Source organism: Grammomys surdaster, unplaced genomic scaffold, assembly GCF_004785775.1.
Source record: "Grammomys surdaster isolate TR1022 unplaced genomic scaffold, NIH_TR_1.0 958, whole genome shotgun sequence".
Taxonomy (NCBI): Eukaryota; Metazoa; Chordata; class Mammalia; order Rodentia; family Muridae; genus Grammomys; species Grammomys surdaster.
Genome location: NW_021605377.1, coordinates 11,016,481 through 11,030,301, shown reverse-complemented (window position 1 = coordinate 11,030,301; position 13,821 = coordinate 11,016,481). Strand labels below are relative to the sequence as shown.

General features: G+C 35.1%; 1 protein-coding gene across 1 annotated transcript in view; it reads right to left on the bottom strand.

The window, feature by feature from the left end:
- Positions 1-13,821, bottom strand: part of Cep290 (centrosomal protein 290) — an 81,346-nt gene that overhangs the window by 66,292 nt on the left and 1,233 nt on the right. The window contains exons 4-12 of the mRNA XM_028783031.1: positions 13,201-13,270; positions 12,429-12,475; positions 10,133-10,276; positions 7,054-7,107; positions 6,027-6,179; positions 5,124-5,306; positions 4,103-4,192; positions 1,582-1,704; positions 475-598 (exon numbers count right to left, since the gene is read on the bottom strand). Coding sequence (XP_028638864.1) covers positions 475-598; positions 1,582-1,704; positions 4,103-4,192; positions 5,124-5,306; positions 6,027-6,179; positions 7,054-7,107; positions 10,133-10,276; positions 12,429-12,475; positions 13,201-13,270 — 988 coding nt within the window. The remainder of the gene's footprint in view (positions 1-474; positions 599-1,581; positions 1,705-4,102; positions 4,193-5,123; positions 5,307-6,026; positions 6,180-7,053; positions 7,108-10,132; positions 10,277-12,428; positions 12,476-13,200; positions 13,271-13,821) is intronic.

The following is a 13,821-nucleotide window of genomic DNA, read 5'->3' as shown; positions in this document are numbered from 1 at the left end:
GGAAATATATAGTGGTGATAAGACTCAGCATTTCTTTTGACCACTATTAACAGTAAAATAGATTTTCAGTGGGACATATTGCCAACCGAAACACTCAGAAGCTTCTTTTTCCTCTGTTTCACCAATGGAGTCTTTCCATTAATCTACAAAAATTAGTTATTTCTTCTAAATTTTAAAAACTTTTTTAACCTTTCTTTCTCCTCAGGCTACTACCTAGTTTTTTACTACCCCTTTGCAGAAAGATTTTCTGTTTCTTCTATCCAGTTCCTCTTTCACTCTGATTCAGAGGTGGGAGTAGGTGAGTGGGTAGAGGAGCACCCTCATAGAGGCAAAGAGGAAGTGGGAGAGGGGGGATCGGAATGGGGAAGGGGTTGTGAAGGGAAAACCAGGAAGGGGAACATAATTTGAAATGTCAGATGTCATTTGAAACACAATAATATATGCAAGCCATTTACTTATAAAATATTAAGTTACCTTTGTCTTTTTGGAGCTCATTTTTCAAATCTTCAATAATAAAAGTATTTTTTTCCATTTCTTTCGTATACTGCTCTACTTGTTCAGTAAGCATCTTAATTTGACTGTCTCGTTCCTGGATACCCTATAAGATATTTTGAAATATCAGATATTCATTAATATGAACATACATTTTTGTAATAAATAAGAGAATATACTTCCTTGTGGCCAAACTGTTTCTTTCAAAGAATTTTTTATTACATTTATTTATTTGTAGGCAGAGGTGTGGGAGTCAGGTGACAACTTGTAACAGTTATTTCTCTTCTTTCACCTCGTGGGTTCCAGGGACTAAGCTAAGATTGTCAGGCAGGACATTAAGTGTCTTTACCCACTTGGCCACTTACCAGACGCAAGAAAGTAAGTTTCTTATGTATGCCTCAAACTGCACTACACAACTGTTCTCATGCGAATATTTAAAGCTGGAAAATTTTATTCTAGAAATCCTTAATATTCATGGCTTTTATAACTTCTGATATGGTATTTTTGCTCATCATCCATTGAATCTTATCTTTAGCACTTTCTCTGTTTGTTTTCTCTGCTCTTTCTTTCCATCCAGTCCAGCTTCTGTGCCTTCTACACCCCACTGAGAAACAAGGTTCTCATCACTACTCTCCAATTCTATCTCAGTACTTCACTGGAAAGAACACATACGGGGGGGGGGGGGGGGGTTCTGAATGAGGTTGTTTTGCTAAACACAACTTTTCAGTGGCACACTCACAGTAGAAACACACTTAGTTCACTTAGTAGTTTAGGCATAAGATACACAATAATAATCAATAAGAAGGTAGCAAGTTATTTTTAAAATCTACAGCTTTTTAATCGATACTAAGTAACTCCACATAGACAATAAATAATAGTAATATATAAAAAGCAAGATAATTCTATTCTAAAGTGTTATATTCCCTCTAAACTTAATTCTAGTTTTACTTCCCCCATTAGGTATGTATGAGGAACTTCAAAGCTTGTTACACACAGTGATGGAGGCCGAGGAGGCATATGGATAAACAGATAAGACAGCTTAGACTTTAGCACAGTTTCCTGATATTACAGACCTTGACAAGGTTTTACCTGTTTCAGAGCCATAATGTTACTTTTGTCAGCATCAAGTTGGGCATTTTTAAGTTTTCCTCTCAGACTTTGTAACATTTGCTGATATTCAATGATTTCATCATCTTTAGAAGACAAAATTAACTAAAAAAAAAAGATGTTATAAAAAATGAAAATTAACAAACCCCTCGTCACTTAGAGAAAAGTACACATAATTAAAATTCTTTTTAATATTTTTTCAGTGTGCAGCTTATAATGTGTTTGTGTATATGTGTGTTTGTGTGTGTTTGTGTGTATGGAAGAGATGGGTTAATGTCCACTATCTTTCTCCTGAGATAGGATCTTTCACTGAACTTAGATCTTACATGCTAACTAGACTGATTGGCCAATGAGTTTTAGGAATCCACCTGCCTCTGCCTCTCCATCATGTTCTCACAAGGTGCTAGGGATCCAAACTTTGGGCCACATGCTGCCACAGATGGAACTGGATTGATGTTATCTCTCCAACCCAGAAAATAAAATCCATTTAATAGAAAAATGTCAGTACAAGTACATATATACAGTTCGGAATTCACAATTCAATCCTTAAAGAAAACCCTCTTGAGTGTCAGCTCTCTCATTTCTAAACAAAAATTTATGGAACTGCACGATGTTTTATACAAGATGGTTATTAAGAAAACACTAAAATGTCACAGAAAAGTATAAAATAACTCAAATAAATGAAAGGATGTTTTGTGTTCTTAGCTACAGAGGCCAAAAAATAAAAAATCATAAAGATGTTCATGAAAATCCTAAAAGTTGTTCATAAGACTCTAAAAGCCAAAACAAAAATAGGGAGAGCAGGTTGTCAGGTATTCAGACATGCAACAATTAAAAGAGCATGTGGCTAGGAAACAGCTCAATCAAATGAATAAAAGAGGATGCAAAAATCCTCAAATTCAACATGAGTTTTATGTAATAAAAGTAGAATGATATTTCAGTGTGAGAAAGATGAAATATTCAATAACATTGCTTGAATAAAAGTCATTCGGCTGGATTCATTAGTTTTTTTTTTTAAATATACATGCTTTGAAGTTTTAAAATAAAATATAAAAGCAGAAGATACTAAGAACAAAATAGAAAAGTTTTTCTTTTTCTTTTTCCTTTCTCAAAGTGTACTAACCAATTTATTTATTTATGTATTCATTTTTTCATTCATCTATCTATCTATCTATCTATCTATCTATCTATCTATCTATATATCTATATATCTATCTATCTATCTAGAGATAATGTCTCACTACTCAGGTGTCCAGGCTGGCCTTAAATTTAGTACCCTCAGCTATCTGAATAATAGGGTTAGGCACATGCTCTCTGACCTAGCAATATCAGGAGTATCTAATTATAATGAAAGGTCAAAAAACATTAATATATTTAATGTTGAAATAATTGAATTTAATGTTGAAATAATGTTGAATTTAATTATGAAATATAAAAACAAATACTTCGTATCAAAAATTATGAGTGCCAAAAGAAAAATAATAAACTAGAGAGATATATTTGCAATTTAGACTGTAATCAAACTTGCAGCAATTGATTTTATCCAAATATTTATATAGACAAAATTTAATATATATTTATATTTAATATTATATATTAAATTTTAATAATATATATTATATATGTATAACTTCTCATTAAAACACTGCTTTCGAAAGAAAAACTGGAAACCTCCAAAGTGTCACACAACAGAGTTCTCATTCATTATATGTACAAAAATTAAATATTAAATGTGATTGGAACAACTGGTTTTTTTTTTTTTGCGAAGGTTAGAAAATTACACCCCACAGTTGGAAACAAACCCAGCCTATGCTTGTTTCTTAAGGACTTGGAAAGCAGCCATGCTTATCCACTCACGGACTGTCTGTGCACTGCTGATGTCAAGCTGAAACAGCAGCTGAGTGACTACAATGGCAAAGGGATAGCTAAAGCATTTACTTTCTAGAGCTTCACAAATCATCTGACCCCTCACGATGAATGCAGCTTCACTCACTGCAACTACAGTTGTTTACAGTATCGATGATCTGAGCTCCCAGATAACAAACAATTCTTAATTGCCAATAAGGGTTCAGTGGGAATGGCCAGAAGTGGAGATCCTAGAAGTGCCTGCATTTACAGTAAGAATTTCCAATTCTGTCATCTCAGTTCATTCACAAATAGCAAGCACCCTAATCCTAGCTTCTGACTGGGGGTACAGCTCTGGAATTAGGCTGGAAGGCGGAAATCAGACAAAGAAAAGGGGTATTCTGAAAAGGCTTTCCACATGATTTTGATAAATCTTTTTCCTGATTCCATTCCTGATTACTCTTGCCTTGAAGGTGTTTGTCTAACGAATAAACAAGCCCAAGGACTACATATAGAAGTTGTAGAGCTTTTATACCCAGGGCAGATAATAAACTCTTAAAAAGCAACATGTTATTATCTGACGTAAACTGTTAAGAATCAAAATCAAAATTAAATCTAAATACGAAACGAGAAAGAGTTTTCTCATGTGACACGGTACCTTCCATTCTTCCACTTTTGCATTGACAGCCATCATGACTGGATCGTCCTCTTCATCCTTTGCTTTCAGAAGATCCGTGAGCTCTCGCACCTAAGAGTGGCAAGCAGTTCATAAAATAGTACAAACCCGGGAAATTTAATGTGATGGCATACGCATATTTATTTATGCACAAAGACATGCTGACAGACGCATTATATTACGTGTGCTGTTGATAACTAGCATTGTCCTAGATTTAAAGGTGACAAGTAATGGCTGTACAATACTAAATAAAACTTTAAAATCTGAAATGCTCCCAAATTGGACACTTTTTATGCTGCGACAAGTGGAAAACTACATATTACATTTTATTTGCTGTGGTTTAGTTAAAATATAGGCATAAAAATACTGTATTGATGGCTTACATATCAGGGCCATATGAAGCATACATGAATTTACTTTTTAGCTATTAACGGTATCCCCAAAACTACTCATGTATATATGTAACCTATATTATTTCCAAAACCTAAAAATCTCCCAAAAATCTAAAAAAAATTTTTTTAAAAATTTAAAAAATAATCACACTCTGGAACACATTTCTAATCCCAAGCATTTTAGATAAGCTATACTCAAGAAACTACCATATAATTATTAATAGAGAATCACATCTTTAAACATTATTGTACTTTTTAAACACGTTTACCCCATGTAAATAATAAATAATGATCTTTGACATATTTTCAGTGTTTTAAGAAATAAAATTAAATGTTATAGCCACTGGGTTTTTAAAATCTTCATGTCCCTGAAACTATTTCTGCACTCCCTCGGGCAGCACTTACTTTCCCCAAATGACCAGAACCACAGGTGCACGGGAGAGGGTGGAGAGCCCTCGTGGACAGGTATGTCAGGATGGCAACACATTATTATTAAGACAAGCAACAAAAACAACATCCTAGGGAACTAGAGTCTGTCTACTTTCAAATACCCAGCAATGAAGTCATAAGACGCTGCTGAGAAGCAGGCTGGATTTTAACAGCGCTCTTACTTGAAGGCGATAGTGCTCATTCTCTTTTTTAATCTGGTCCATAACGGTATCCGTCTGATGCACAATAGCTTTCATCCGGTTATACTCATCAGTCATCTTCTCCATTTCCTGTACAGACTCTTCTAGATTTTTCCGCATTTCTTGGTTCTGAACTTCAATTTTCTCATTAGCTTCTGTTAAGGTCTAAAAAAAATGTTAAATATACTATTACTTTAAAGCAGTCTTACAAGAAACTGAAATTTATACCAAATTACAATTAAGTTGAGTCACAGGGTCCTCTAGAGGAAACAATGAATCTTGATAGACTATTAGATTAACACAGCATTGGCAAATTAAGTCAAATCAAATGTCAAGAAAATTGTCTTTGGTATCTCAATTGTTCTTGGTGCCCAAGACAGCCAAATGCAGAGTAAATAAATAAATGAAAATTCAAAGACACAATGTATTTTGTGCTTTAATAGTACACAGCAGGGCCAGAAAGATGTGTTCTTGAATAAACTACTTGCAGCATAAACATGTGAATGCACATACAGCCAGACACTGCACTATGCATCTTTATTCCCAAGCGCCCCTACTGTGAGATAGGAGAGAGAAAAGAGGTCAGTCCCTGGAATCTGTGAGCTACATGCTCTGGAATGCAGAGTACTGAACCACAAAGGATCCTACCTCACACACAGCAGAAGCTGATAACAAATACCAGAGGTTATCCTCTGACTTTGGCACACAATGCAAGCACTCACGTACACACATACATATCCAGGCAGCATTATACATACACAAAATAAATCATTTAATGGACACAGTGGCAAATATACACTCAAAAGTAACAAAGAACAATAAATATTAGATTTATACCCTGATAAACTTGTAAAACTGTTGCTCTGAACTAACTTACTGATTTACCTGTATTTCGTCCAGATATTGAACAAGTTCATAGTTCTTTTTAGACAACTGTGATCGGTAATCGCTGTCTTCTCCTCTCCTTGATAGAAGTGATTCTTTTTGTGAATCTATTTGTTTCTGGTAGTCAATAATGTCCTGACGAAGCTGTTCATTCTGAGTTTAGAGCAAACACAGCAGTCAGCATTAAACCACTATCCAGAGCCAAAAAGGAGAGACAACAGGACAATACTATTGAGAATGACAAAACTCTATCCATTAGCTACTGATTCCAGAGTAGGTCTCTAAATTCCCAAGGCTTAACTACCCTTAGGGCCTCACCTTTTTCTTTAGACGTTTGTTCTTCAAAAGGACAGGAAAAGAATAATTAGAAATGAAAAAAGCAACACATAATTAAAACTAACATTTATGTGTTAAGGAAAATAAGAATAAAGAACACTTGAGAACAACTGAATTCATTATTTAAAACAGCAAAAGAAACGAAAAAATACTAAGTATAAACCAAAAGGAAGAAAATTCTAACTAGGTTAAAAAAATTTAGATGATAAAAAAAATGAAAGAAGAGGACACGGTAGGTGGCGGTCAGAAGAAAAACAGGAATGGAGGAATGATGTGATCATATGTGAATTAAAACATGTCTGTTACATGACAGAAAATTATGATTTACCACATATATAAAAATAATAGTATAACTTATAAGACTTCATGAGAAACAAAACTATGACAATGCTGGACAGAAAGTCATAAGAAAAGAAATCTACTCAAATGCATAACTAGCTGATTAGCAAGATGGTCATGTAACAGAACCAAGATTTCCCCACACAGATCCAAGGCAGGGGTGAACTACCTAATGGCCTCGCATTTTGGTTGACTTTGTAATTTCCTAAGACAAAGCCATCATGAAATGAGCCAGTATGACTATCATCAGTTACACAGAAGATTACATTCTGGTTCAAATACAATTTTAAGTAAACATTTTAAACAAGTAAGCCTTTGTTGAACCACCCCAAAACTCAAAGTCTCTACTAACCTCTCTTCTTAATTTGCTGTTTTCATTTTCTGCCTCCTCGTTTCGAAGAGCCAACTAAAACAGTAAAAAAGAAAAAAGACAAAAACTATGATAAAACTCAAAAATAATTCCATCTAAATTCCACATTTAGCTTTTTTACGTAAACTCTTACTCCTTTCCAATAGAGAACATTTAACTGCTAAAGACTAGCAAAGACTTCATATCACACTAGAACACAAATAAGACAGAATTTTTAAACTAAGGATTTAATAAAGTACAAAAGAAAAGGCTCAGCTTTAAAAGAAAAAGAAAAAACACCACAACTATATATACCAAAGCAAACTAAAAGCTAAGAAGACAAAAATCTCAAAGTTATATTGCCCAATCTCCTAAAAACTGTTTAAGATCTTTCTGCTTTTCCTTTATGCCAAGGAGAAATCACTCCTTCCTCTTTATAATCTCTGAAATACCTAAAAAAAAAGAGAGAGAACAAAAAAAAAAATGCGGGGGGTGTACAGATATGATTGAAACAAGCTGAAATCAGATTGGCCTAAACTTATATCCTTTGAGTATCAATTCCTACATAAGTACAAAAGAGGCCATTTCCTATCTCTTCGGTTGATTTCATGTCTCTTGTTGACATGAGATATGACGTACAGTAAGTCCTTAACATGAGACTCCACACAAAGAACAGCAAACAGTATTAAATGCTGTTTTCTTCACCTAAAACAGATCATTTGTGGCAGTTTCTGTTTTCTTTTGGACATAATAAATATTATAACTAATATGATAAGTTTTTTTTTTTACTATCTATTCTCTATAAAACATCCTTTTCATGGTCTTTTACTTTTCTGTTTTCTGCCTTACTCAAGAAAAAAATCCAATCACAATAGTATGCAAAAAACTTTAAACCCATCTATAAGGAGCCATATAATGTTTCTTTAGGCACAGGGGGCAGCAGCAGGAAATCAAAGACACCATTAGGTCAGTAGAGAAAATCTTATTAAAGACTAGAATACTACTGAATCAATATTTCATTTCCTGAACATCATAAATCTATTTTGGTTGTATAAGGGAATATTCACATTTTTAGACCTATTTATGTATAAAGTATTATTATGTCTAAAATTAAGTCTCAAATGGTTCAAGAAAAGAAAAATGAGTGAGAGATAAAGAATTATGTGTACAATGATATGACAGAAATCTTAATTGATGAATACACATGAGGAAAATATAAATATTGTTTTTTCTGACAATCTTTATAAAATATAAAGACTTATTTTATTATATTTATTATTTTCCAAGATAAAACATTTCAAGATTGCTCATAACATGCGATATACAAATGAAAAGTTTATAAGTCTGATGATGAGTTAAGTGGTGATTATTATTATCTGGTACTATCTGTCCAATCGTATTCTAAACCAGAAAGGTAATAATTTAATACTCAAGCACTCCGTGTTACTCCATTGGATTCCTTTGGCTTCACTATTGATGTCTTTTTTTTCAGAGAGCCTATTTCATTATTTCATTAAACATTTTTCTGAGGTAAATCTTATGATCAAGGTTCTGGCTTTATTAATATCTGTACTAAAGACCAACACACTCTCATGATCTGTTCAGTGTCTATTATGTAAACGATATTTAAATATTTCATCTTTGAGTATATGCACAAAAACCTCAAGATCAACTATACAAAACTGAAACAATGGTAAACCTTCAAACTACATTGTGTTCCAAACAGCACCAATGTATCCACGCCCAAACGACAAACTAGGCAGACTCCAGTGCTCTCCATCTCAGTCCTTCACCACACCCAATCGCACCCTCTCCCTCAGGCGTGCGTGTCGAGTCATCCCAGCATTATTCATTACTTAGTCCACCACTGGCAGCTGCTGGAATCAATGCGAATGTTTCCTTACTAACTTTGACCCTCTTCAGTCTGCTCTCCACAAAGTAGGCTAAGCTGTAACAGCACTGATCTGACTTAGCCTTGTGCTTAAACATTCTGTCTTGCTTCTTTAGAAAGATCCCTTAGGCGCCGGCCTTTACCAGAGGCTCACGAGTATGAAAGCTGGGAAGGAAGGCTAGGGCAGCGAGTGAGAGCACATTCTTGAGTGGGACTGTCAGTATTCAACCATTTATTAGCTGCAATACTGCACACTTACACACTCTCTATATCCCCTCACTTCTTCACTGTTACCATGTCAGAAGTGACTCCCGTGTCCCAAATGTAAGCATCGAATAAGGCATGAGAGTTAAGGCATCAAAAGTGCCTGACAAATGGTGAAAACTCCACTTTATCTCCATCTCAGTCAATGAGTAATTATAGTTCTTGAGTATTTCTTACCTCTAGTCTTAGTAAATGATATACCTTCGATCCAGAGCGGTCTATTCCTTGACGATACATACATTTTAATTTCTGTTGCCATACTCGCTTGTACTTCCTGACTCAGTTTAAGTGCTACATGCTGAACAATCAGACTGATTTAAATATCCCAGCACAGATCAACAGTCTTATATCCGGATGCACCCATAAAGCATCACATCATCCTTACGCTACACCTATTACAAATTGTGAATCTGTCTTAGAACTAGAAACTGTGTACTACACAGCAAAGTTCTGGTTGTGCTGTAACAGTGATGGATTACGGGTGAAAAAGGGACTTTATACTCTAGGAGCTAAAGAAGTATACGAGCCGAGTATTTACATCTTCTAATTCTACCACATTGAAATTCATTAATTCATATATAACAAATTGGCAGTAGTAGAGAAGTTGTTTATTTATGAACACGGAATTCATTTCTTCATCCCAATGTTCAAGACCAAAGTTAATTTTATGTAACTCTTAATGTCCTCAGAAAACATGCCACAAAATTAAAGAATCATTTCCCTGTGTATCATTAGAAGTAGGTAATTCCATTATGTATTTCAAATGTGCCTACAAAATGAACACTGCTACAAAACTTACCTGCTTGTACATTATTCCCCAACTAGAACACACAACCCGGAACTGCTTCCAAAGGTAACTACAGAGGTAAGATTAGCCATGTAGGGTTATCTTAAATACTAAGATTCACTGAGATAAATGTGTCTTACTTGTTCATTAACCTTCTTTTCTTTATCCAATTCTTTTTCCATATCCTCTAATTCTCTATCTTTTTGTTCCAACTGCTTCTCAAGCTGGCGAATTTCGTCCCGTAAAAACCGAGTGTCGCGTCCACCTGCAGACTGCTGAGCCATCTTAAAGTCATAAGCCAAGAATTAATTCTTCCAAATATAATTAATTCATTTTTACTTGAAGGTTTGATTGATTCCTTTAAATCAATAAACAAGTACTCCACTTTAACTTCTCAGATACCAGATATTTTAAGGCATAAGCATGCAAACACCATTTAAAATGAACTTAGAGTTGGGTGGGTAGGGAGGAGAGGATCTGAAGGACTTGAGGAAGGGGAAGAATATGATCAAAATATATGTAAATTTAAAATTGATTCATATAATAAAAAATATAATCAAGCAAACAAACAAAAAACTCTGAACTTATTTAGGCTTTAATTGGTAAATCAGCAATCCATGAGCTTTCCTCGACCACGAAAAGAACCAAGAGGCTCTGTCACAGTCACTAAGCATAGGTACAGACTAAAATACAAAGGCTTAGAGACTGTAAAGGCTGTGAACTGAAACTGAAAGCAGCTGGGTCCTCTTGTTCTGCTCTTTCCCTGATACCACAGGCTAGCTGGAACAGACAATGCTCTGTAGTCTAGTAGAAAGTCTCTGTGGTGTCTGTCATTGCTCGTTCTGAGCCATGTGTACACTTGACTTGTATCAAACGTAACCAAACAGCTAATTTTCAGTTTTCACAAATGTAAAGCACTATAACTGTTTAGTACTCCTCTATAAGCAAGCCAAGACAGATTCGCTTTAAAACTTTCCAGACAATTACATTTATTTTCCTTCATATTCCTGTCAACTGGACCACGGCCCAACCCTTGAGCCGTTAGTCCCCTAGGCGTGCCTCACGGGGAACACGTCCCACACATTTCTGCTACTCTCTTCTTATTCAGATGCTACTCAATCTCTTCTAAAATACAGATTTTACATCCGGAGCATTGGTTTTTAACTAGGTCTTCTTTATTTTTTACAAAGCTGTAATTAGGTTCTTTGAAGAGTACTCATTTCTTTTGAAATTGTTCATTCTTTCAAGATCGAGAAAAGATGACAATGGTCTCCTAGGGCTCCTCCATCTTGGGACTTCCTCCATATGTTCACCCGGTTTGACTTTATAAGATATCTAGCTGTCCTAAACACTCCAATATGCTCATGGCATCAGCAAACAACCAATTTCCTGCCCAGTCTTAAAAGTCCCGAGGAGCTGGGCATGTGGCAACTCAGTCTTCTATCAAAAATCAACCTGAGCAATTTCCACAATCAGATGACTTCCACCATTTATTTTTTATGTAGCTTTAAGTGACAGATTAAAAATAACATGTTTCTTGATTTACTGCATTCCTTCAGTCCTATGTCATCACAGATCCTGCCCAAAGAAACATTTTCCTCAGCTGTTCTCTGGTACTTTCCCTTTGATAAACTCTATGGGCCTTGACTGTTCCTGCTCCTTGACTTCACACTTCCCCTGTCCCAACTCCAGTTTTGACATCATCCCCACTGAGCTAAGATTTCATCACAATACTTTAAACAGGTTCCGACCGAGACCTTGAACTGCCACAATCTTCTATTCTTTACCAGCTGTCTGCCTAAATCCTAGCACAGGATCAGTTCAACTGCAGACATCAGCTACTACAAAAGGAGCTTGAAATCTAGCCGGAAATGTGAACTAACTCATCCATGTGCACAGAGTTAGTCAAGTCACAGAATTGAGGACTAGAACTCCCATCTGAGTCCATAGCCCTCAGGCTTCAGCCCTCTGTCTACCATGTCTCAAAGGTTATCTTAATCTCACTGTTTTACATTGTTAAACCTCACAGGTGATCTCATCTCAATTTCAGCTTCTAAAAACTAAACTCACAAGCATAAAAACTTCTAGACCTCTCTCCTTTTCCCTAGTTCCACCTTTTAAAGGCTAAGCCCTTCACATTACAGCCCCTCTTAGCTTTTCAGAATCTTCCCATATTCTCTCCCCTCAGTGGCTACTAAACATACTATATGCTTCTCTAGACTGACAGCTCCATTTAGATATTAACCGTTTTTATTTTATTTAACGTATAATTCTTAAAACCCAAATTACAAAAACACAATCTGTATAATGAGTAAACTCTTGAGCACGAAATCTTGTATTTTTCAACCAATATGAAAATTTGAATATAACTTAAAACAATGCAATTAATAACAACTACAAGGAAATTCAAAAACAAGGAAATACAAAAGGACATACCTCCAGTTCATTTTCCAGTTTTATTACTTTTGTCTTTAATTGATTTTCTATTAAAAAAAGTTTCAATTGGTTAAATTTCCTGCCATCATATTTTAAGTAAATTTCAATAATATAGTAAAATTCTCTGTAAAAGATTCCATCCTCTTATCATATAATGTAAAGGAAAATAATTATCATATACTAAATGCATAAAAGATGCATTCTAGAAATGTCTTGATGTAGAGAACAGAGGAAGACCTGAGTGAGTAAAGTCCTGAGTGAATGTGTACTGCTGATATGGGCAAAGACTTCCCTCCTAGCCTGAGTGTGTATGTTGACAGTGTGCAGAAAATGTCCACCATAGCTTGCTTCCCCTTGATGTTTATGGCTCCCCTACAGAGACTACTCCTGCTGAGATTAACCAGATCTGCCTCCCTATTCAACTGTCTACCAGGAACCCTGTCTCCTTGTTTATCTGTATGCATTCAGCCGACTTTACGTTCAGCTGTGTGCCAACTCCACTACTCTGTTCACGTGGATATAATACAGACACTGAGCTTCTGGGATGTGGCAGTTTCTCCATCAGAGAGCCCGGTCCACCCAACTGTTCTGGGTGTCAATGTGTTTTCTTTTCTTTACTCCCTACCACAGCACTCAAGTCAGTCCCTGGAACTGTACAAGGATGTAGCATCTTTAAATATGAATTGAATATATATGTTATTAGAATATGATAAGTTCTGTACTGTCTACTACACAATGGAACCACAGTAATTTTTTTTCCCAAGACATTTACCAAATTTTGCTTGTTCTTCTCCAGCCTTTTCAACTTCTTCCAAAGCTAGCTCTACTTCTTGAGCTTTCATCTGAATATTAAAATGAGAGGGGGAAAATATGGATTATTTACACTGTAATATAAACTGTGAGAATGGAAATTGTGTGGAATTTGCTATCTCAGTCTTTAGTGTGTACAATGACTAGCACACAAAGACAGTCAGTAAATAGTTGTTGACTAAATACTTAAGGCTAGAAAGTCCAGAATGGCAAGAATTTGAATTTGCTATCTCAGTCTTTAGTGTGTACAATGACTAGCACACAAAGACAGTCAGTAAATAGTTGTTGACTAAATACTTAAGGCTAGAAAGTCCAGAATGGCAAGAATTTGAATCATTTCAGATTTTCCATTAAACTTTATATCTACTATTTTAAATGTTTTCATTATCTTTTTTCTATTCCAATTGTTATTAATAAATTTATTAATTCCTTTTTATAAATGGAGCTAATAATCTCTCATCCCTTCAGTCTATACAACACATTTAATTTTGCCTTCATAAGCACATTTCTGTATCTGCCAACTAAGATTCAAAAACCTTTATTCGCTTCTAATGTACTGGTAACTAAAATATACCCTCAAACT